Source organism: Panthera pardus, unplaced genomic scaffold (genome assembly GCF_024362965.1).
Source record: "Panthera pardus isolate Hobbes unplaced genomic scaffold, ASM2436296v1 HiC_scaffold_8, whole genome shotgun sequence".
In the NCBI taxonomy this organism is placed as follows: Eukaryota; Metazoa; Chordata; class Mammalia; order Carnivora; family Felidae; genus Panthera; species Panthera pardus.
In genome coordinates, this window is record NW_026527013.1 from 123,408,466 (window position 1) to 123,433,397 (window position 24,932).

The window sequence follows — 24,932 nt, forward strand, 5'->3', positions numbered from 1 at the left end:
TTCTTCTTTTTCTAAGATATTTATTTGTATAATAGGATCACCCCTGTTTTCTAAACATCTCTCACCTCCCTGCTAATGTTTTGCTCAGCCTCCTACCCCTCTCCTAAGCTCATTTATATTGCTTCACTGTCTTTGGAATTTCATACATAGGAAACTATATTTGATCTTCTCTTGTTAATCTGTCTCATGTCAATCTGATTCTTAGTCCAGCTAGAAGGACCTTGAAGGGCAGAGAACATTCTTCCTCCACAATGACCAAATACATAATTCTCATAAATCACCATATCACAGAAGATAAATAGGAAACAACTGTACTGCACAAAGAAGAATGGTTAAATGGTTATGTGGCACACATTCCAACCAGGAATTTTGTGGCCACTTAAAGCTTGTAGTAAGCAGTAAGACTGCCAGGATATAGTGAGATGAGGTCATAGAATGGTGTTCATAGTGTTACTCAGTTATATAAAACTAATTAAAAAAAAAAAACAACTGTATGATGGTGTTTGGTAGTGTATTTTTAAAAAGATCTTGAAGGCTCTACCAAACTATTTTAAGTAGGTAGACCCTCCTTTCACTTATTACTCTCTAATGGCTCTGAATTGGGAACTTTTTATGAACATATATTACTTTTATAATTTTATTTTATTAAAAAAATTTTTTTAAGTAGACTCCATGCCCAACATGGGGCTTGAGCTCAAGACCCTGGCATCAAGAGTCACATGCTCTACTGGCTGAGCCAGCCAGACGCCCCTGCTTTTATAATTTTAAAACAGCTTTTAAATGATGGTGGCAACAGAGCAGTTGAAAGGAAGAAAGAGTCTGAAGACAAGAGTGATGGGAAAGGAGGAAGATCCCAGAGGGAGCAGGAACAGATAATGATCGTAGCATAAGTAGCAGCAGGAGCAACTAACATTCATTAAGCAACTGAAATATTCCAAACTGTTGTAAATTCTTGATGATTCTGTGAGGTATATATTATCTGTCAAGGAAATGGTAGCACAGAGAGATCAGGCAACTTGCATAGTCGGATAGCTCACATATGGTACAGCTGGGATTCAAAACCAGGCAGTCTGGATCGAGAGCCAATGCTCTTAATCACTGCCCTCTACTGCTGGCTGAGTTGGGGTCCAGAGCACAGGTGGAAGCTGGCCTGACAAGAAGAGAAACTTGTTTAAACCACTGTATTCATTTTCTATTGCTGGATAACAAATTACCACAAACTTAATGGCTTCAAACATGTATTATCTTACAGTTCTATAGATCATAAGTCTGAGGAGACTCCACTGGGTTTTCTGCTTAGTGTCCCACAGAACCAAAATCAAGAGGTCAGCAGGGTTGGAGACTCTGGGTGAAGATTCTTTCCTTTGGCTGTAGGACAGAGTTCCCCATCTCCTTGCTGGTGTTGGTCAGGGGCCTCTAATTAGTGTCTACTGCATTCCTCACCTTATAGCCCACTGTAGTCCTGTCATCTTTAAATCAGCAATGGTACGAAGGAATGGAATCTGAGTTCCTATATTACTACCAGCCAGAGAAACTCTGGCTGTTATTTGTTTAGGAACACACAGATAATGTCCCTTTCCTTGTGCTTGTAAAATAATCTAATCATGAAAGTAGAATTCATCATATTAACAGTCATGGAGATCAGTGGGGAGAAATGTTGGGACCATTTTAGAATTTTGTCTGCCACAACTATTATGATGAATTTGTAGGATGTCTTGGTGAAGGGAGGTCTGAGGGCTTGTAATGCTTTCCTGGATGAGTGGAAAATGCTCCATTTGAAGGTAGATGCTTGAAAATTAAGGTTTGAATAGGTGACTAATACATTTTTGCTTGCTGGTCAGCTTTATGGGCTCAGTTGAATTTGGAGATGATGAATTTGTGGGGGTACCAATCTACAGAGCTGTGTGATTTTTCTCTAGTAGTCTGGGTATAGATGCAGAAGAGGTTTGTGGTCTTTCTGAGAAAGCTGGGCAAAAGGACCACAGGTCAAGGGAGATGACAGGCTTAAGGGATGGACTCTGGGATCTAGGCCAGAAACAAAAGACAGACAAAACCAGAGTGAAGGAGTAGGGATGGTAGTTACCTTGCAAGGGTTGTAGGAGATGGCCAGACTTCCAGTTATAGCAAGAAGTGGAGGAAGGTTTCATTAAGAGGTTAAAGATACAGAGCAGTGGTTCCCAAGTGTGGTTCTCAGACCAACAGTGTTAGCATCATTAGGGGTCTTATTAGGAAAATTCCCAGGTTAACCACAAACCTACTGAATTAGAAACTCTGGAAGTCTGGGAGCACAGGAATCTGTGTTTTACAAGCACTGCAGTAGGTATTGATGGCCCAAGGCTTGAGAATCATTGATGTAGTCTTTCATATTAAGAGTGTTTTTAGGGGCGCCTGGGTGGCTCAGTCGGTTAAGCGTCCGACTTTGGCTCAGGTCATGATCTCGCGGTCCGTGAATTCAAGCCCCGCATCGGGCTCTGTGCTGACTGCTCAGAGCCTGGAGCCTGTTTCAGATTCTGTGTCTCCCTCTCTCTTTGACCCTCCCCCGTTCATGCTCTGTCTTTTTATGTCTCAAAAATAAATAAACGTTAAAAAAAAAAAAAAAAGAGTGCTTTTATCGTGAATAGGATTCCAGAGGGACAGTAAGAAATTCGTAGAAGAAGAGTATGAGACTGGTAGGAAACACTGAGATATATGGGAGAGGACAAATGGCCTATGTTCTGCATGCTGACCTAGGATGCCAAGGATAAATATAAAGGATGCCTGAATTAACTGGCCTTAGCAAGGGAATTAAAAGCAAAAGTGAATTACTGGGACCTTATGAAGATAAAAAGCTTCTGCACAGCAAAGGAAACAACCAACAAAACTAAAAGGCAACCAACGGAATGGGAAAAGATATTTGCAAATGACACATCGGACAAAGGGCTAGTATCCAAAATCTATAAAGAGCTCATCAAACTCCACACCCGAAAAACAAATAACCCAGTGAAGAAATGGGCAGAAAACATGAATAGACACTTCTCTAAAGAAGACATCCGGATGGCCAACAGGCACATGAAAAGATGTTCAACGTCGCTCCTTATCAGGGAAATACAAATCAAAACCACACTCAGATACCACCTCACGCCAGTCAGAGTGGCCAAAATGAAGAAATCAGGAGACTATAGATGCTGGAGAGGATGTGGAGAAACAGGAACCCTCTTGCACTGTTGGTGGGAATGCAAATTGGTGCAGCCGCTCTGGAAAGCAGTGTGGAGGTTCCTCAGAAAATTAAAAATAGACCTACCCTATGACCCAGCAATAGCACTGCTAGGAATTTATCCAAGGGATACAGGAGTACTGATGCATAGGGGCACCTGTACCCCAATGTTTATAGCGGCACTCTCAACAATAGCCAAATTATGGAAAGAGCCTAAATGTCCATCAACTGATGAATGGATAAAGAAATTGTGGTTTATATACACAATGGAATACTATGTGGCAATGAGAAAAAATGAAATATGGCCTTTTGTAGCAACATGGATGGAACTGGAGAGTGTGATGCTAAGTGAAATAAGCCATACAGAGAAAGACAGATACCATATGGTTTCACTCTTACGTGGATCCTGAGAAACATAACAGAAACCCATGGGGGAGGGGAAGGAAAAAAAAAAAAAAAGAGGTTAGAGTGGGAGAGAGCCAAAGCATTAGAGACTGTTAAAAACTGAGAACAAACTGAGGGTTGATGGGGGGTGGGAGGGAGGGCAGGGTGGGAGGGAGGGCAGGGTGGGTGATGGGTATTGAGGAGGGCACCTTTTGGGATGAGCACTGGGTGTTGTATGGAAACCAATTTGACAGTAAATTTCATATATTAAAAAATAAAAAAAAAAAAAAAAAAAAAAAAAAAAAAAAAAGATAACTGGCCTTAGAATTTTCAGAAATAACAAGCCTTAGCTGGCTGATTCTAATCTGGACCAATGTGTTACTGAGGTACTACTATTCCAAGGCCAAGATTGGGGGCATTTACTGATGAGTAGGAAATGGGTCCATTCTGGGACTGGATTGGCTGTTCTCAACCTCCAGGGAAAGACTCAGAAATGGGAGAAGAGTTACTGGGGCCCTGAAAACCGCAACAGCCCCTGCTGAAGAGGGAGGGATGCCTGTGAGCAAGCTCTATCTCCATATGGCTCAGTAAAAAACAAGATTTACTCTCCCTTGGCTGCAGGCACCACCATGATGGGCTGAGCTGCTTTTGCTATGGCACAAAGATAGAGGAGCACAGATAGGTTGTGCTTAACCAACAGGAAGATGAAGGAAGTGTGGGATGTATTTTGGGATATGAGTAGCTGACCCCATATAAGAATTCCCCTATATTCTTAAAAATTTTCTGATTCAATGACTCTGGGAAAAATCTTGGGACTCAGTAAGATTTAAACACGTGAAATACAATGTAGCCATGCAAGATTTTTCATTGCTGTTACAAGGAATCCTTCCTCATCAATTAACAAACCATCTCCGATGATTATACACACACCTTTTGGTGCAGCAATGCCAAAAGAGATTAAACAGATTAAAATAATCTGTTTTATACTGTTAACAAAAAACCAATGTACAGATGAGTGTGTATGTCATTCGTGTAAAAAAAAAATGCCCTATATTTGTGATATATAAAATACTTCTGGAAGACTAAACAAGCACCTTGTAAAACTGTACCCTTTGGGGAAGGGAAATGGGTAGCTGGGGGAGAAAAGAAGGAAGAATTTCCATGATTAAAAACCTTATGTACCTTTTAAACTTGGAGCACATGCATGCATTATTAAGAAATAAAAAGTTACTACATTTAAAAAATAAATAATGAGCTTTTATTACCCTCGACAACAGAGAAAAGCCACGCTGGAGTCTCTGGGAATTCTGGGAACATTCCCAGGGGGAGGGGGAAGGCTGCAGCAGCACCTGGAGCTTCCTCAGAGACTCATTCTCTCAGTCTAACCCCCCTGGCAGAGGCAGCTGGAAGGAATCACAAACTGCAGGGATCAGTGGGAGGAAGACAATGAACACGCTTTCCTGCCTGAAATCAGCCGCTGTCCAGAGCCAGCACCAGGGAAGACACAACTCACCCTCCGGGGGTCACGTCTTCGCTGGAAGGCAGGTGGGAATTCACACGCGTGACACCGAATGCCCTGCTCTCTTGGGGTCTCCAAGTCCTCCCCGATTCCACACCCTCTGGTCTGGGGCCACGGTGTCTGATTTTTGAGAGGAGAACATGGAATAGGTCAAGTCCTTGTCAGTCCGAGTCTGAACTCTCATTCGACTTGGAAGACTTATGCTTTCGTTTTTTCTTCTTCTTCTTTTCTTTTTTCCTTTTCTTATGCTTTTCTTTCTTCTTCTTTTTCTTGTGTTTCTCTTTACATTCTGAGGAGCTGGAGCTGCTCCCATCTTCATCGGAGGTGGAATCCTCCAGTAACTGTTTTAACTGCTGTATCCTAAACAGAAGTTTGACCAAAGAACCATATTTAAAAAAAATTGTAGATAAAAATGATGTGAGAGCAGCAGTGAGGGTAAAAAATGTCATGAATTAACCACCTTGTGAAAGACGGTACTTATTTGTGCATGTCTTCCCCATTCTTGTCCACATCCATGCCTGTTTGACAGGACTGTAACCAGTATATGAGCCATTCTGTGTTCTTTTCATTGTCCTAAATATTTCTGCATGTTTCTCGAGTCCTTACCACAGAACTTCTAACAGATGCCTACTTTCCTTACTCACCGCCCCCAACTGCTCAAGTAATCTACCTCCTCAAAACAATTATTACTCGGCGTCACCAGTTTTGGGAAAAACAAACTCTCCCGTTTCTTCACCCTACCTTTGTTCATGTCTAAGGATCATTTTTCACAATAGCTCAGACCCTTAAAGACACTGGAGAAGATAAACTAAGCTACGGTTGGTTGCCAACATCAACTATCAGTGGTATGAGCAGGCTGGGCCAAGCCCACTGCTTTAAGCCAACCCAGATAGAACAAGGCTGGCCTGCTCATCCCCCACACACTGGCCTTTCCAGTGATTTCTCCTGCCTTCCACATATATCACAACTATATTAAAGTACCATATTTACCAAACCACTCATCTAATACCAAAATGGGTGTTTCCAACTTTATGTAAGAGGGTATTGTTATCACCAGGACCACCTCACCTTATGTCCTTTTCATGTCTTTTATTCTCTCGTATGATATCATACATAGGATCTTCATGTGCCTTGAGGATTAGAGAAGGGTAAGGTTGGATTAGGGCTTTGTGGACTGTTAGTTAAAGTAAAATTAAATTCATATTTCACTGAAACCAGTTCTTTTTTTCCTGTTTGGTGTAATTTTATATTTAAAATTTTCTAATCCTTCTTAAGGGTCACCATCACTTCAAACTTGTGGACGTTACAAAAAGATTTTTCAATTATACAAATCCAATTTGATAAAATATAATCTGAATAGCCTTTTTAAGGATATAAACCATGGAAGATTCATTATTAAATATTACTCAAGGTTAGAAGTATTGAGGTAATTCTATGAGGACAGATGATCAAGAGATACTAAAATAAGTTGGAAAACGATACGTAAGAATGATTCATTTATAGGTGCACAAAAACATATGTATATGCCCAAAAAGAACTGTAGAAGTATACTTATCAAGCTACTTAATGCATATTCACTCTGTAGAGATGCAATATTGCTTTTGAAAAATCAATTGTGAAAAGCCCTAATGTAAAATGTCAATTTAGTTAAAGCAAATGTATTCTTGTAACATTTGTGTAATTAAAAAGTACTTGCTTAGAATATGACTACACATAGACTGAACTTTGTGGTATGTCAAATATCTTTAAAAATATCTAGTAAAAGTTTTACATATTTAAGATAAAAAAGCAGCTAAAAATGTCTATATTTGTACCATCCAGAGATATCCACTGCTAACATTTTAATGTGGTTGTTCCAGTCATCATTCATAATTTACAAAAAATTATAATCATATTATATATACAACTCTATTCTCTTTTTCACTAAGATTTTATTTTTAAGTAATCTTTACACCCAACGTGGGACTCAAACCTACAACTCTAAGATCAAGAGTTGCACACTCTTCCAACTGAGCCAGCCAGGCACCTCTTTCTCACTTATGTCTTCATGAGCATATTCCTATGATACTACACATATTTCTAAAACATGATTCTTAAAAGCTATATGACTTCTATGTTACAGTACTTATGTTGATGTGCTGGCCACTGCAGTTGTTTCCTATTTTTCTTTAGTCTATTTTTCAGTCATATAAATAATTCTAAATAATCCCTTATACATTAATAAAAATTTGTATATATTGATTTTTGTTATACCCTTAGGATCTATCCTTAGAATTTGGGTTTCTGAATTAAAAATAAATGAATTTGTTCATTTTTTGAGAGTTATGACCAATTTATCTGTTATAGTAATTATAAAAATTGTCATTCTAGGTAGTGTTGATTTATCCAGAATATTTTCTTCAAATTTTTTAAATGAAAGCACAATTTTTAAATGTCTTAAAATCCCTGGCAAATGTTTGTGGACCCTAGTTTGATATATGGAGATAATCCCAATCTATCTGATAACAGCACAGCTGAACTGACTGAAACTGACTGGTGAATTAATCGTTGGAGGTGAGTGTAAAATAAAGTGGGGAAACGACAGATTTATTTTACTGTTATGTAAAGAGGATATATCATTTATAAACACACTTCTACTTTATAATAGAAAGATATTTAATCTTTAGACAAAGACTGGGAAACTAGAATGATGATTTTAGTTATGAAACAAGATTTTTTAAATATAATATGTAAAAGGTGGCTGAATACATAACAGTGTCTTTTGGAAAAAGAAATCAGTGTTCCCAAGGCATAAGCAAATAACGCTTTAACAAAAGCTAAGTTTTTGTTAATGAACTAATCTATCACACAAATTCAGTTTAACAGAGATGTAGTTAACACTACATATTTTGGCCAAAAGCCTCTGGGAATATATTTTATGTTAACCTCCAGTCACTGGTAACTGCCTGAGTCACTTGACATTCCCCATCTCTGGTAAATGTAAATTGAAACTCAAGAGTTTTACTTACTACTCTGAACTGTTCTAACTTTTGGTTGCCTTTGATAAAGAAAGGGCATTCTTTGTCGCCTGTTCGGTGACCATACCGTTTACAACGCCAACCTAAAAGAAAGAAAAGGGATATATTTCTGTAAGATAAAGCAGTTTTACCTAATTAAGATAAAGTATCAGTAGATCATACTAAAGATATTTTTCATTAGATTCCAATTTCCAAAGCTAATGCAATTAGTGGATGAACCATGTAAGATACCAGAAAACTGAGAGAAAACAATTGCTTCCTCAAGGATCCTTTCTTTAATCTTGGGTTTTAGAAATGAGCCAAGTAGGGGCGCCTGGGTGGCTCAGTCGGTTAAGCGTCTGACTTCGGCTCAGGTCATGATCCCACTGCTCATGAGTTTGAGCTCCGAGTCAGGCTCTGTGCTGATAGCTTGGAGTCTGGAGCCTGCTTCAGATTCTGTCTCTGTCTCTCTGCCCCTCCCCTGCTCATGCTCTGTCTCTCTCTCTTAAATATAAAATAAAATGTAAACAAACAAACAAACACAAATGAGCCAAGTAGTTACTAAGCAATCCTGTGCTAAAAGCAAAGTGTGATTTTGTTTTAATAGTGTGTTATGGCTTGAACGGTATTGCTCCCTCCACCCTGTCCCCCCATTATTTTGAATGTTCTAACCGCTTGTACTTCAGAATATGACCTCATTGCGAGATAGGATCTTTAGATCCCTAGGCCTGGGACAGATCCTTCCCTCACAGCCTTCAGAAGGAATCAACACTTCTTACACCTGGATTTCAGACTGATAGCCTCCAGAACTGTGAGACAATAAATTTCTGTTTAAGTCACCTGAGAGCCTCTTCATGAATGAAAGACAGGATGCAAAAAAAAAAAAAAAAAAAAAAAGACCAATTTGGAAGAAATAAAAACATAATGAGAAGAAAAAATTAATATCCTTAGAGAACATATTGCAACAACAGAATTAAAAAAATCATAGAAGAAAATCACAGCTTTTGGAATTGAAATAAAAATCTTAACTGAAGGACTGGAAGATATGTTGATGAAATAGTCTAGAAAGCAGAAAAAAAAATAGGACAGGAAAGATCAGAAATTAGAAAATCAATCTAGGAAGCTCATCAGGTGAGCTCTAGCCCCACTTTGGGTGAGCCCCACTTTCTCTCCCTCTCTCTTCTGCCCCCTCACTCACTTGCGCCCTCTCTCTCAAAACAAAACAAAATTCTTCTGTAGTAAGAAGTTAACAGATAATGAAGAAACCTGAAAAATCAAAAGGCAGGAATATAATCACATAATTTAGATACATAGAGATAAACTTGAAAATATTTAAATTTTATTTAAGTAATCTACACCCCATGTGGATCTCAAACTCACAACCCTGAGATCAAGAGTCACATGCTCCTTTGACTAAGCCAGCCAGGCGCCCCCCCCAAATAATCTTAAAAGAGGTTTACAAGGTTACCTTTAGGGTGAGGTGAATGGGGCAAGAAACTAGGAATTGCTATTTTTTTTTTTTTTAAGATATTTGTTGTATTCAAACAGTTTTCTCTATTTTTATTTTTTTAAGTGTTTAAAAAAATTTTTTTTTAATGTTTATTTTTGAAACAGAGAGAGACAGAGCATGAACGGGGGAGGGTCAAAGAGAGAGGGAGACCCAGAATCCGAAGCAGGCTCCAGGCTCTGAGCTGTCAGCACAGAGCCCGACGCAGAGCTTGAACTCACGGACCATCATGACCTGAGCTGAAGTTGGACGCTTAACAAACTGAGCCACCCAGGCGCCCCTAGGAACTGCTATTTTTAATTATGTACATGAAGAATCTTTGTACAAGCAAACGTCTTTAAACGGCAGCAGTACCTTTTCTTCAAATACCAAATACCACTTAAGCTGGATGAAGGTGTTGCGGCTCTGGTGGGGTGGGGCCGTGCACACACAGCACTCCTGCTCTGGACCCCCCCCTTGTGGCCGTAGCTCCTCTCAGGTCACATGGATGAAACCTTAACACCACTGATTGGGGGGAGACGGGGGCAAATCACTGAGGCAAGACCCAAAGGGACCTGCCCTCCAATGCATCCCTTGTCCCTTGTGACATTTCTACAACGGAATATCCTTTCTGTTACTTGAATATTACCAAGGAGTGTACTCCAAAGGCAGCTCCGGTCCTGTGGGCAACCACTGCCCTTAGGAGTCAGAAGCCCTGGAGTCAAAGCCATGCTCTGCCTCTTAACTCAGACACTCACTAACATACGCAGCTCGGCTTCCTTAACTATGAAACGGAGATCATGCCTTGGCTAAACAGGGCTCGGTGAGGGGGAAAAAAAAAAAAAGTAAACACGCTTTGTAAGTCGTAACATATAACTTGTGTGTGCTGAGGAGTGTTACCTGAAACTCTCCCATACTCACACTGCATAACTTTGACTTCTTTCCCGAGTGGCATCCAAAGTCCTTTAGTTGGTGCGTGAGCCAGAAATTCCCTGGCATGTTCGTTGCCTGGTACATCTGGTATACAGTCTTCCGGCTTAGTCTCATCTTCCTAAAAAAGGAAACAACATGTACACGACGTGGCAAAAGAGCACTGGAATTCTCTCCTACCTGCTTCAGAACACAGCACTGCTGGCTTTCACATGGGCTGGAAATGCCCACGTCATCCTGTTACCCTCTCCAGTACTAGAAAGAAAGACAAATTATACCCGACAGAAAAACCAGAAATAAACATACCAGAAGAATTATATCATGAAAATGATATAGCTATTCTTAGAGAAATATTACTAGTTATTGTTCACATAGGAATGCTTTGAGCTCCAAATTCTGACTCTAGATCACAAAAATTAGATTCTAAGATTACAAACTTTTCTGCTAACTTAAAAGCCTTGTGGAATGAGACAAAGTAGAGAATTAAAAAAGATTTCCTGAAATAATAAAAATAACCTGTTAAAATTAAAAAAATTATTATACCATGGAGATCACTTGTCATGTCTTACAATCTCATACATGCTGTATTTGACATGTGCTCTCATCACCAAATAACTTCAGTACACAATTCAGGTGTTATATTTATATTTTTTTACCTTCTGATTTTTTTCAGTTCATGTGAATATTAAATTTATAATGAAAGAAGGTTTTCTAAAAATCTTTTCATTGAAAGGGAGCAAGCAGAAAGTTGCTCTGGCCTCTAACGAGTCCTCTAAGTCTCGCACCAGGGGCTGGACTAGAGGAGCTTCCAGTCTCCTCAGAGACAGTAGTCTCTGATGACGCTCAGGAAAGCAGCAGTGAGTGAGTCAGAGATGGAGCAGAGCGGTGAGAAGATGCAGCCACAGCAGGAGACAGAGAAGGGGACCGATCGCTGAGGAACACGTGGGCCTGCCACCGTTTCTTAGGGAACAGTCACACGGTTGATTACATTGCTACAAAGACACAGGCTGGAGACACAAAGCCCAAAGTGTATGGACTGACTGGCATCTGCAGGGAGAAGCAGGTTATGAAAAAAGATGTTCCAAACCTTATATAACAGTTTTTCATAACAAGTTACTGAGTCTGAGCACTGAGTCAAATATGTCTGAGAGAATAACCAAAGGTACAAACTTCACACTGACCTTGATAAGCCCAGGAGGAGGTTTCTCATAACTAGAAAGGAAAAGAAAAACTGCCGTCAATCATGTTAACAGGAACACAATACGTTTTAATGAGCAAAAAGCAACTAGAGGTCAAAATGAAAAGAATATCTTTAGTAAAACCTTAAAACTGCATTAGATCTAAAGCAGTTAGTAAAATATGCCCAGCAGTCAGAGATCTTATATAAGTAAACTGATGCTACACCACATCCTGCAGAGATCTAGAACTAAAATTCACTGAAATGGTAACTAACTTGGTGTCTGAGCACAATGAATTTATTTTCGAAGAAGTGAAAGCAAGAGATTGCAGGCGAAATGTGTGGGAAGACCCAAGAGCTAATCATGCTTCCAGACTGTCACGGTTGTCAGGTTATTTACCTACCATAACTTCCACTTACTCAGCATGGAGGCTCATGTGGGGAAGGCTGAGGAATCTGTTCTAACCTGGATGGAGGCAGTGCAGGGGGGGCAGGAACAAAACTGGAGGGAAGGGCCTGTTGCAGGGGATGGAGGCGATGGTGATCTGTCCTAGAGGCTTCCTTTCCCATATCCCTGCAGCTCTCAGTTCAAATTCTGCCCACTCACCCTGCCCGCAGAGTGAGCCATCCGTTCCTCAGTTCTGACAGCCCGCTGTGCCCATACTGACCTCACTGGACTTGGGGTGTAGGACCCCTGCATGGTGCCTGGACGACATGCTTTACTGAATGCTGCTAGAGCAAGCAGATGTATGATGTGTGGGAATGTACGTTCCCTTGGAGCTCACAGACTCCCAAGGGTCCTAAGGGTACATACGCATCATGTCTATGCTCCCAATTCATTTTCACTTCCTATCACTCTGCCAAAGTGCCCCAAAAGGGTTCTGGATTCCAAATCTGGAAAATCAGCACCAAATGCTTGTGTTCATTTAAACAATTATTTTTTAGGGGCGCCTGGGTGGCGCAGTCGGTTAAGCGTCCGACTTCAGCCAGGTCACGATCTCGCGGTCCGTGAGTTCGAGCCCCGCGTCAGGCTCTGGGCTGATGGCTCGGAGCCTGGAGCCTGTTTCCGATTCTGTGTCTCCCTCTCTCTCTGACCCTCCCCCGTTCATGCTCTGTCTCTCTCTGTCCCCAAAATAAATAAAAAAACATTGAAAAAAAAAATTTAAACAATTATTTTTTAGATTGAGATACAATTGGCATATATTATTATTTTTAGGTATAATCACGTTGATTTTTAAGTACTGTCACACAACTGGCTATCAAACACATTGGACACACCCCCTTCCCTCTACAAAAAAGCAGCAACTGGAAAATCATGTGGGACAACTGAACATCTTAGGTCTTGTCAATGACTCTATAAATAATATTTTGAGAGGGCATCTGGGCAATAGGCTGTTTAAAGTTGTGATTTGAGAGGCGTCTGAGTGGCTTAGTCAGTTGAGTGTCTGACTCTTGATTTTAGCTCAGGTCATGATCCCTGGGCAGTGGTATCAAGCCCCATGTTGAGCTCTGCACTGAGCATGGAGCCTGCTTAAGAGTCTCTCTCTCCCTCTGCCCTCTCCCCACAGCTTATGCAATCAATCAATCAATCAAAATTGTGTTTTGACCCTAAAAGTTTGGAAATGTGGGAGTCCCAAACTGCTGCACACAGGTAGTGGGTTCAGAGATGATTAATTTTCTGAATTTTGTATAGTGAAAATGTCTTACTTTTAGCACCAGGAAAACATTAATAAATGTTAAAATGGTAAATCATTTATCTAATAGTCAAATAGATATCAACTATCCCAAAAGGAATGTAGGACAATACTGCAAACAGTTTAAGTTAATAAAAAAAATGAGTAGGGTAAAGTATTTGGTGTGCTTTTATGTGTATACATGGTGAAAAGGAGACTATATGTACATACATATAAACACAGATATGCCTTGTTATGAATAGCATACCTCTGGAAGAGTACCTGAGGGAGGGACCTTTAGTTTTCATTACATTTATTTATATGCAAATATATCAACTCAACGTTTTTCATTACAAAAGAAAAATGAAATTAATGGCATTGTCCTTATACCTATGCTGGCATAAACCAAGGAAAAATTAGCCTCTGAAGGAAAATCCAAAGGTAATTTGCGATATGAAAGAAAAAAGGGCCAAAAATATGCTATTAGCAGCTCCCTTCTGCTATAGAGTTATATAGGCAGCATTTTTGTTTTAAAGTTTTAGTGTTCTTTTTTTTTTTTTTTTTTAATTTTTTTTCAACGTTTTTTAATTTATTTTTGGGACAGAGAGAGACAGAGCATGAACGGGGGAGGGTCAGAGAGAGAGGGAGACACAGACTCGGAAACAGACTCCAGGCTCCGAGCCATCAGCCCAGAGCCTGACGCGGGGCTCGAACTCACGGACCGCGAGATCGTGACCTGGCTGAAGTCGGACGCTTAACCGACTGCGCCACCCAGGCGCCCCGTTTTAGTGTTATTTCTGTAATTTTTTCCCACGAATTAAGTCTTGACTCTAGCTCTATTCAACTTGGTATTTTCCTCCTAACAAAAAAGAACGGGTAAAATAGGTGAAATTAAAGTTATCAGGCAATATTGAAGGTTCAACTTAAAAACTTACTCCTTGCAAAAGTAGCCAGTCAACAATTATGCCAGGCATGGTGCTAAGTATCAGAAGAGAGAACTAAGGGCATAGAAAACTTGCTTTTGCCCAAAATCCCTAAGAAGAATGAGGCACGGTACTCAATCCATGGATTTATTTCCCTTGAGTAAAGAACATCAAACTCATTACTAAATTGTATTATTTTTGTTACTTGATTCTCTGTATAACTGTGCAACTGTCTTGATGGAGAGGTTTGGTTTTTTTGAGTAGAAAACCCCCACATTGCAGGTAGAACATTTTTTAGTTCAAGATCAGTGTGAGTGGCCTTTGGAGGTGTTAAAAAGAAAACCACAGGCCCAAAATGGAGCCAGTTAGGCCAGGTCACCAAACTGGGCCTTAATACAGACTCTAGTTACAGTTTCAACCTCACCCATAAATGTAGTCTTCACCTTCAGCAGTAATTTTCTGATCAGTACCAATAAACTAATCTGTCATATGGGCCCTCCTACCCCCCAAGAGAAAGATGAGGTAATTTGCAGGATAAAACTCCCTGTTCTTCCAACTAAGGCAAAGTGACTTTGCCTGGAACAATTGTTTCTTTTCTTTTGCTAATAACTTCATTCACCACCCTACTTATAGAAATGTTCCGTTTTGTACAACTCTTTGGAGCACCTCTCTACTTGCTAGATGAGATGCTGCTGGATTCATGAATCAATTAATAAAACAAATTAGATTTTCAAATTTACTAGGATGAATTTTTGTTCTTTAATACAGGTAAAAAAAAATTTGGTTTGAATGGACTCATTCTCACTGCTGTGTACTTTGGGACAAGTTATTTAACCCTTCAGAGCCTCCATTTCCTCATGGGTGAATATGTCACAGCACGTATGTAAAAGGCACTTTGCAGTGGTGGCTCCTTCTATTGAAAGCAAGTTGCTCTCAGCAGTCTCATGAGGCAGGTCAAGACTAGAGCACTCGCATCACAAAGACCAAGAAACCTTGGAAACCTTGCCATCCCAAGCCAGACTTCACATCTTTGTGTAGATCTGTAGCTTTGTAAGGATTTGCCAGCTGCTTCTAAGTGGAGGTGGGCATCAACCTGACAGTGGACTTCCCAGACAGCATCCCCAGCTGGGTTTACTGCCTTTCTTTTTAAAAATAATTTATTGTCAAGTTAGCTAATATACAATGTAGTCTTGGCTTCAGGAGTAGATTCCCGTGATTTATCACCTACATACAATACCCAGTGCTCATCCCAACAAGTGCCTTCCTCAATGCCCACCTCCCATTCTCCCTGCCCCACCCCAACCTCCCACCCCCATGATCCCTCAGTTCTCTGTATTTAAGAATCTCTTATGGTTTGCTTCCCTCTCTGTAACTTATTTTTCCTTCCTTTCCCCTACGGTCTTCTGTCAAGTTTCTCAAATTCCACATATGAGTGAAAACATGTATCTTTTTCTGATGGACTTATTTCACTTAGCATAACAGCCTTCAGTTCCATCCACGTTGTTACGAATGGCAAGATTTCATTCTTTTTCATTGTCGAGTAGTTTCTAAAGCCATGAGACTCAGAGACTCCTCTTCCATATCTGGCTTCAGGGATCACTGCCTTTTCCCCATGCAGGTGGTACATCAGCATTCAGCCAAGTCTATCGTCATGTCCTGTGAGGCTCATAAAATATGCCTTATTATAGTTATTAAACTATCTTGATAAAATCACATAAGAAAAGGGCAGGCCAGGGACTCTGACCCTCAGTTTTTTCAGTATCAATTCCAACATTTTCCCTCATTGATTCCAACAACTGAACACTAAGCAGTAAGCAGCTGAATTGGGACAATCATCCAGACCTTGTGACATTCGGCATTCTTTCACTGAGTTGCAGCCACTGTTCTGGGCCAGGAGTGTATCTCCTGTATTAATAACTGTTCCTGGGTTAAATAAATTGTGCAAGGGCACACAGCCCAGAGTCCATGTGCTCACCTGTATATGACTATCAGTACATGTTTAGCTGAATCCAGTAATCAGTCTAGCACCATGTTTATCACTGGAAAACAGAAGACTCCAGTAACACTTTAAATTCAGAGCTTCAGTATAATTTGATTTAGGCATAGATATATTGTGAATCCAGTTTTCCCTAAAAATTTCCCCCCACATTGCTTATTTATCCTTATTTGTGGTAAAATTTACATACCATACTTCCCTAGGTTTTGACAACACTCTCCTCCCCAAAGCAAAATACCATGAGGCTGTGGGAGGTAGTAACAAGGACAATGACCTCACACTCTCTCTGAGGCAGGGATCGGGTTGAGTGTGTGCAGATATTAAATGTATACGCGCTTGGTTGTTGATGCTAGGAACATCCATGTGGAGGCAGATAATTCTAAGGAGTTTGTGAGGGGAAATGTCAAGCTACAAGGCAACATTTGAGCCACGCCCTGACATATATACCAAGTTAATGGGAAACAGAGCTATAGGGTTTTTAATCATGGATTTTAGTAAGGATAAGCTTTCATCATCTGGTTTGCAGACCAGGAATCACCAGTGGAAAACGTACCCTGCCTGTGCTCAGCTGCATGGACTGAGGAGGCCCTCCTTATTTCTGGCCAGGGGCTGAACTGAGAGAGACCCAGAAGCCTGAGAAAGAGGAAGCAAATTCTGAGGCTGGGTGTCTGTGTACTCAAAGAGCATCTCAAGCTCTTAAAGGGATTTGTACCTCTTCTATAAGGGGTGATACATAAAGATTTTAGCTCAGATCTGTACATTAATGTTGTAAATCTCCAGGGAAGGATTCATTTTAATACTTCAGAACGGCTGCAAAGTATAGAAACACTTAATGATTTAATGTTTTCTTTATTCTGACCCTCTTCTTATGCACCAACTTTAAAGATCCTTCAGAACAGGGGCACCTGGGTGGCTCAGTCAGTTAAGTGTCTGACTTCAGCTCAGGTCATGATCTCATGGTTTGTGAGTTTGAGTCCCGTGTCAGGCTCTGTGCTGACAGCTCAGAGCCTGGAGCCTGCTTTGGATTCTGTGTCTCCCTCTCTCTCTGCCCCTCCCCCACGTGTGCTCGCTTGCTCGCTCTCTCTCAAAAATAAATAAAACATTAAGAAAAAATAAAGATCCTTCAGAACAGGGTGAATATCGGAGGTTACAGGGGTTAGGGAGAATTGACCAAGGGAAAAGTGAAATGCTTTTTCTTTGGCCCTTCTCTTAAGATGTGAAAGAAAACAACTGTGGTGGATGTTATATTATGGCTTATAATAAGACTTGTAATTTCCTATATAAAGGTTATAGGAGCATCTTTTCTTATAATGTTTAGTTTTGTTCCTAGTTCCTGAAATAGGTCCAAAACTATAAAGGTGAAAAGTTTCTTTTGTTAGTCATAACAAGCCCCTTTCAACCAAACTGTTTATGTTAACAGAGGTGACAAAGCTCCTAAAGATGAGGACTGGTTGCCAGGGGAATGGATTCTGTGATTAGAGAATTGGAACTTTCAGCCTTACCTCTAGGGAGACTGAATTAATCACCAATGGCCATTGATTAAGCAATCATGCCTATGTTATGAAGTTTCTATAAAACCCCCCAATAATGGAGTTCAGAGAGCTTCAAGGTTTAACACATGGAGGTGGGGTGTACCTGGAGAGGACATGGAAGCTCCATGCCCCTTTCCATACACCTTACCCTATGTATCTGTTCCATCTAGCTGCTCCTGAGTTATAACCTTTCATGATAAATCAGTAATCGAGTAAAGGCAGTGTATTCCTGAGTGCTAAGAACTGCTCTAGCAAATTAACCAAACCGGAGGAGGGTGTTGGGGGAACCTCCGCTTCACAGCCGATGGGTTAGTAGCAACCTCAACTTGTGAGTGGCATCTAAAGCGTGTGGAAGGGAGCAGTCTTGTGAGACTGAACCCTTAACCTGGGGGTTCTGATGCTGACTCCAGGTAGGCAGTGTCTGAATTAAATTTATAAGACATTTACTTGGTGTCCTCTGAGAATAGGAGAATTTCTTGGTGGTGTTGGAAAACTCCCACACAGACTAGTGCTGTGAGTGTAATATGAATGTATAAAAGGAAAACAGGAATGTTTTTTCCTTCGCAGCAGATTAAGAATGAGAAATGCCATGAATTGTTATAGTAAGGAAAACTTTCCTTTGACTTCATCTCTGGATGCTTCCAAATAAGATTGGGATGGAGGCTTCTCTGCTCTCATCCTCACCATCATTAATCCAAAGCTTTTCTAAAGGGAGGACTTAGAGGACTCAGAGGAGGACTTAGTCCCTGAAGATTACATGGTAAATGACTGGGTATAAACAGAATTAACTTTTTAGATATGGTATTTCCAGAGCAAATACTTAAAATATTTTCTGGTGGAAAGCTGTGACATGTCATATGCCCAGGCTTCTCTTAGCAAGAATAATGGAAATTTGCCTGAATTAAGCAGGTGATACAGTCCCATCAGCAGCCATTCATTAGAAACATTAATGCTATCTATCCCTTATGGATTGGGACTTAAGGGAGCTTGGAAGGGAGGAGGTAACATTTACATAAATACCCAGTAATCCAACAATATTTTCTTTTGCCATAGGAGGTGTACAAATAACAGATGGCCAAAGTAAAATCCACATTCCTGGAAAATATGTAAATGCTTTGGCATAAGTGGAAAAGGAGTGTGATGAAACTGACTACACATTTTGCAATCTGTTATTAGCAACATTTCCCTTCAATGATTCCAACAGTTGAACGCTACACCAAAAAAGTAGTCTTAAAAAGTCCATTTTACAACTGTTTCTCCAAATTTAAAGGAATGTGGTTGATGTTTTTTCCCAGGGCTGCACAAGTCATTAGTTTATGTAACACGTTAAAACAATATTTCTAGGGCGCCTGGGTGGCTTGGTGGATTAAGCATCCGACTTTGGCTCAGGTCATGATCTTGTGGTGAGTCCGAGCCCCACGTCAGGCTCTATGCTGACAGCTCAGATCCTGGAGCCTGCTTTGGATTCTGTATCTCCCTCTCTCTGTTCCTCCCCCACTTGCACTCTGTCTTTCTCTCTCAAAAATAAATAAAGATTAAAAAAATTTTTTAAAAATAAAAAAATTTAAAAAACACAATGTTTCTCAAAATCTAAAGTAATATTTAAAAATAACAGATGTAGGGGCATCTGACTAGCTCAGTCAATAAGCATATGACTCTTGATCTTGGGACTGTGAATTTTAGCCCTAAGCTCCACGTTGGGTGTAGATATTACTTAACAAACAAAAAACCAGACCTGGAATAGGAGTGTGTTTGTTGTGTAGGTTGGCTTCTGTGCTGTAACAGTTAAGAAATCTGCACTCTTTATAGTTAATCCTGAGGAAAAAAAAAAAAAAGTTGGTGGAGGCCCATTATTTTGTACCATCTGTGAAGCCTTGCTATTATATCATTCAGATTATAATAAGTTTCTCTGAGCAGTGTGAAGGCTAAATTTAGATAAGATAGGAAAAACTTCATCTTCCCAACTGGGTATGGAGAAAGAAATCTTTATTTTGCCAAGTACTTAAAAATAGTCTTGTATTTCTGAGTGCTGGCATAGGATTTCTTTTGGAAGAGTCCTTCATGTAAGCATACTCAATTCCAGGTGTTCCCACAGCTTGTTCCTATGGTGTGGAAGGCAGAAATGAAACTACCATATACCTACAGAATCTCTATTCTGTTATGTCCAGCAGACAACGGACGCTTGAGTAATACAGCTGGAGCATGGGTTAGAGCACAGGGTGGAAGACTCAAATGCCCTTGGGGTCCTGGCAGGTTTGGTGAAAGGGTAAAAAAAGGTAAGGTCAAGTGTAAGAAACTGATTAGAGGAGTGGAAAGGGAACTAAAGAGGGAATACCAGGGGGTAAACGAATTTGAATTCAATTTGTAAAAAAACACTATGGAGTTTCCGATTTAATGTGGCTGGCCAGCCAACTTGCTTGTTTGCCTTCCTTTTCCACACTCTTTTAAAAAAATGACAGTAAAGAAATAAAAAAGGTAAGCAGCCACAAAAAAATCTTGAGAGGAGATACTAGCATTGAACAATTTTGAGACAAAGCTGGGAAGACAATGGAAAGTGGAAGAAAGGGACTGACTTCTTTAGCTGGAAGAAGTTATAAGCTTTGGAAGACAAGGGTTAGGAATATGAACACTGAGTGGTTGAAACCACCAGTGTTCTCGTGCCCCACAGCCAGAAGACTCTGTGTGCCCTCACCCGTGAGAGAGACTGCAGGTGTAGTCCCCTGTGAAACTTAACTGGAGAGGCCCAGATGAGAACACTGGCATAGTTCAGAATGGGAGTGAGGGTGAGCACTAGATGAAAAATGAACTCTGGAATCAAAGCTCCCTCCTTCTCCATTCCAATTCAGGACACTTGCAGGCAGGCATATTTCTGGCACCCAAGCCTGAGAATGAAGGGTTCTTTGAACAAGCTGAACAGGCCTCAGAAACCCTCTACCTCCTGATACGTGGGTGTCTCCCCATGTAAAAGGCAGATCACAGTCTGATATCTCTATGGTGAGACTTACCAGTCAGTAAACCAGCACCTTTGCATTCTCCCTCTCTCTCAACTGCTCCTTTCAAAATAGCTTTATAATGCCTCACTCTTAATGGGGGAGATCCAAGGATCCCTACACATTAGGAAAAAACCTCTAAGTGAAAAAATCACAGGAAAAGGCAAAGAAGACACAGACAAAAGGAGAAGAAAACAAACAAAAATGAGTATCCTCAAAGATGACAGATTTGTTACTGATCAAACAACAGGATGCTATGAAAAATAGAATTCTCAGGATAAGTTCTTTAAAGTTAAAAATTGAAACTTAAAAAAAAGTGCAATGGTGGAAGGATAGGAAGATAAATCTTATAGGATGAAAAGACAGAAAATAAGAGTGAAAAGAGGATCACAGAAGTCTTAGAGTAAGAAAAAACAAAATGGTGGTAAGGAAATTAAAACAGAGTTTACGTATGTATATTAAACACCCACAAAGTATCTAGAAAAAAAAATGTGAAATCCAGTGAGAAAAATTTCACATCATGAAACAGCAAAATACTAGAAATAAAGAATTCTTTAAAGCTTGCAAAGGTGGGGGAGGTAGAACAAGTTCCTTATAAAAGAAAGGGAATCAGAGTGGCATCAAATTTCTCAGCAATACTGGGAGCTAGGATGGGGCGCCTGGGTGGCTCAGTCGGTTAAGCGGCCGACTTCAGCTCAGGTCACGATCTTGCGGTCCGTGAGTTCGAGCCCCGCGTCAGGCTCTGGGTTGATGGCTCAGAGCCTGGAGCCTGCTTCCGATTCTGTGTCTCCCTCTCTCTCTGCCCCTCCCCCGTTCATGCTTTGTCTCTCTCTGTCTCAAAAATAAATAAAAACGTTAAAAAAAAATTTAAAAAATACTGGGAGCTAGGAAATGGTAGCATATCACCTTTGAAACCAAGTGAAAATTTTTCTAGCCTAGAATTCTATACCTAGCCAAACTACCTATATGTTTGAGGGTAGCGTAAAGACATTTTCAGATATGTAAAGACTCAACAAATTTACCCCTAATGCACTTTTTGTAGGAAGTTATATAATGTATTTCAACAAAATGAGCTAAAGAGAGAAAGAGGAAGACATGGGGTCCAGGAATGGGATCCAAGACAGGAGACTGATGAGGGCAGTTGTACACCAGGTCTAGAAAGCAACCAGAGTGTACTGGAGGAAAGTAGAAGGAAGATTTTAGGTTTTAAAAATAAACCTGATAAACCATATCAGATTGTCCGATATATAGGAGCATGGAGAAAAAGTACCTTCAGCTTTTAGAGCCTTTGGAATAAAATTAGCAGGAGAGAATAAGAAATTAAGCAAATGAAAAAAATTGAGGCTCTAATTAACTAGTTAAAAAATACAGTTGTACTAGATAGCTAAAGAAATCACAGAATACCATTTGGCTCAAAAGTAAACAATATTGGGGTGCCTGGGTGGCTTGGTCAGTTAAGCTTCATACTTCAGCTCAGGTCATGATTTCATAGTTCATGATTTAGAGCTCCGTGTCCGGCTCTGTGCTGACAGCTCCGAGCCTGGAGCCTGCTTCGGATTCTGTGTCTCCCTCTCTCTCTCTGCCCCTCCCCTGCTCATGCTCTCACACTCTCAAAAATAAACATAAAAAAATTAAAAAACAAGTGGACAATACTGAATAGTTATAATAATGCTAATACCAACTGAACCAATACTGATTGAACAAAAATTATAATGAAACTATATTGGAAGGATGGACGCAAGAAAGGTAGGGAAAGAGAACTAAACCCTCATTTATGTGACATTAGGTTTATAGGTAATGTCTATTGTTCAATCTAAAAGGGCAGTATAAGCATATCATTGAGAAATTAGTTAAGTCCCAGAAGAAAAAACTAAGTTTCCTTGTTGAAACCTTGGTGCTGGGAATGTGTGGGTGACTACAGAACAGGGATGCAAACCACTATTTCTTGAATTCAGTCTTTTAGTACTATGTGATGTTTAAATTAAAGTATTACTCTAAACATTTTGACTTAAAAGCAAACAAGTCTCTAAACTAGCCAAACCAAATATGGCAATAGTCCAGAAGGTTTAAATCCCTGAAGTGGAAAAATCCAACCAATCTGGGTATCAGATGCCTGGGTTTCTCTTTGGTTTTGCTAGTTTACAGGTCAGTGTATCCTTGATCAGGTTACTTAACTCCTGAACCTGCATTTCCTCATCTGCAAAAGGAGATTATAGTCTCTCCAATGTCTACGGGTGCTTTGTGAGTTACAAAATAAATGTATGGTGTTAACCAGGATCTGGTATCCCACAGTTAAAGACAATGTTTAACTTAGCCCTGCTAAACTCAAGCTTATTCTAGGCAAAGAATTTTGAAAATCTGCGGTGCACAGGACAGGTCCACTGAGGGCAAGAAGAGGCCAGGACTGTACCTGCTAACAATACAAGGCCTGTATCCTGCAACCACTGCCTTACTAAGGTGAAATTCAGCTCAAGGGTCATGATGAAAACAGCTGGCCAGCCTCCAATAATGCAATGCATTTTGTGTCAAAGCTCCCAGGTTAATTACAAAGGATTTGACTCCTTTGAAGACTTTTCTTTACATGATCATCTTAGTACAGGTAACAGAAGTGCCTGAAAGAAAAACGTGTCATTTATTGAATAACTCAGGGAACAGCAAACTTACGTTTGCCTTCTGGAGCTCATTACAGAGTGACAATCACAGAAAAGCACCGAAAGGCCATAAATGCACCTCCCGCCTGATGTTTCCATCTCCTCTACAACCTGCCCTTCTCCCACAGCCATGGGCACTCTCCTCGAACCCGCCGGAGCTGGCCTTGCACGGGGCCTCTTGAAGTCAGGCCACGCTGACCAGCAGGAACGGGAGACCCCGGTCCTCATTCTTTCTGCTCAGCTGGAACCGGCCTCTTCGTAGCCCCCACCCTTCATGCTGCTCAAAATCCTCAGGACTAAAGAGAACAAGTCTCCACGCTCTTCCACCTGACAGCCACCTTCGGAATCTTCAGGAACAGTCCGTCACCCCATTCTCCGGCCCTCCCCTCCGGGCCGCGCGAACGGTACAGGACGGCTGGTTCTCGTCCCTCCTTCGCAGCAGATGAAGAGAATGCGGATTTGACCCGGTCCACCGGGGGCCCTCTGAACCGACACCGTGAAAGGGCACGACCGCAGCGCTCACTGCACTGGGCCGCGCGTTCAGCCCCCAAATCGCGCCCGAGCGCTTACTAAGTGCCGCCGGATCCGCCGCACCCGCCCCGCAGAGCCCCGGCCGCACGCCGACCTCGCGCGGGGGACTGGAGCCCGCGCTTCCCCTGCCGGCCCCGGCCGCTCGGCGCGCGGGGGGAACGGCCCTTCCCTCCCCGCGGAGGCGCCACTGGAAGTCGGGTGGCCGCGCCGCGCGGGGCCGGAACTGGCGGCCGGCTTGGCCGGGGTCCCGCTGCCCGCGCCCGGGTCCCCCGGGGACCCAGCCTCACGCGCCCCCGCGCCACCCCGACCGCACGCCTCGCGGAGGAGCGCGGGCGGCGCGGACTCACAAGGACTCCAGGTGCTTGAGCTGCTGCAGCTGCTGCGCGTCGTGCCGCCGCCGCTTCTGCTCTCGGCGCCGCTGCAGCTCCTGCTCGGCCGACTCCCGCGGCCGCCGCGCGCCTCCGGCTCGCGCGTCGTCACGCCCGGGCCGGGAAGACATCGTGGCCCGCGCGGCTGAGGCGACCCGCGGCGCGCCTGAGGCGCCTGAGGCGGCCGAGGCAGCGAAGACGGCACTTCCTCCGCGCCGCGCCGCGCCGCGCCCGGGCCGGCCCCGCAGCGCCCCCTCCCGCCGTCCGCCCGGGCAGCGCCCTCCGTCTCCGCCGTGGCCTCCCGGTCCCCGCCTCCCGCCAGGCCCGCCGGCCACCTCCCCGGGCCGCGGCCCAAAGTCGGCGCTCGGAGCTCCGTGAGCCCGCCGCCTGGCCGGCCGGTGCCGGAGTTCCGCGCGCGACCCCTGGCGGTGGCGGCCAGGCGGGCGGAGGAGGCCTGCGGGGCAGCCGGAAAGCCCCGCCCCCGGGACCCTGGGAGCGGGTGCGAAGTGACTTTGTAGTCCCGGGTGGGATTAGACTATGAGCGCTGCTGCTACGTGGTGCTGGGATTCAAACAGCTTTGAAG

General features: G+C 42.1%; 1 protein-coding gene across 1 annotated transcript; it reads right to left on the minus strand.

Annotated features, from left to right (window-relative positions):
• Positions 1 to 4,812: 4,812 nt before the first annotated feature.
• Positions 4,813 to 24,597, minus strand: LOC109263946 (retinitis pigmentosa 9 protein). Its single transcript, XM_053897798.1, has 6 exons — positions 24,329 to 24,597; positions 11,690 to 11,720; positions 10,500 to 10,629; positions 8,105 to 8,196; positions 6,165 to 6,226; positions 4,813 to 5,456 (listed from the first exon to the last, which is right to left on the minus strand). The coding sequence occupies exons 1-6, from the start codon at positions 24,478 to 24,480 to the stop codon at positions 5,258 to 5,260; spliced, it is 666 nt and encodes a 221-aa protein (XP_053753773.1). The 5' UTR covers positions 24,481 to 24,597; the 3' UTR covers positions 4,813 to 5,257.
• Positions 24,598 to 24,932: the final 335 nt, after the last annotated feature.

Coding starts and splice junctions, on each gene's coding strand:
- LOC109263946 (XM_053897798.1), bottom strand. CDS start 24,480: ATGTCTTCCCGGCCCGGGCGTGACGACGCGCGAGCCGGAGGCGCGCGG. Junction 10,630..11,689: donor CTCCTCCTGGGCTTATCAAG/GTCAGTGTGAAG, acceptor TTCCTTTTTTAG/GAAGATGAGACTAAGCCGGA. Junction 5,457..6,164: donor AGACATGAAAAGGACATAAG/GTGAGGTGGTCC, acceptor ACTTCTGTTTAG/GATACAGCAGTTAAAACAGT.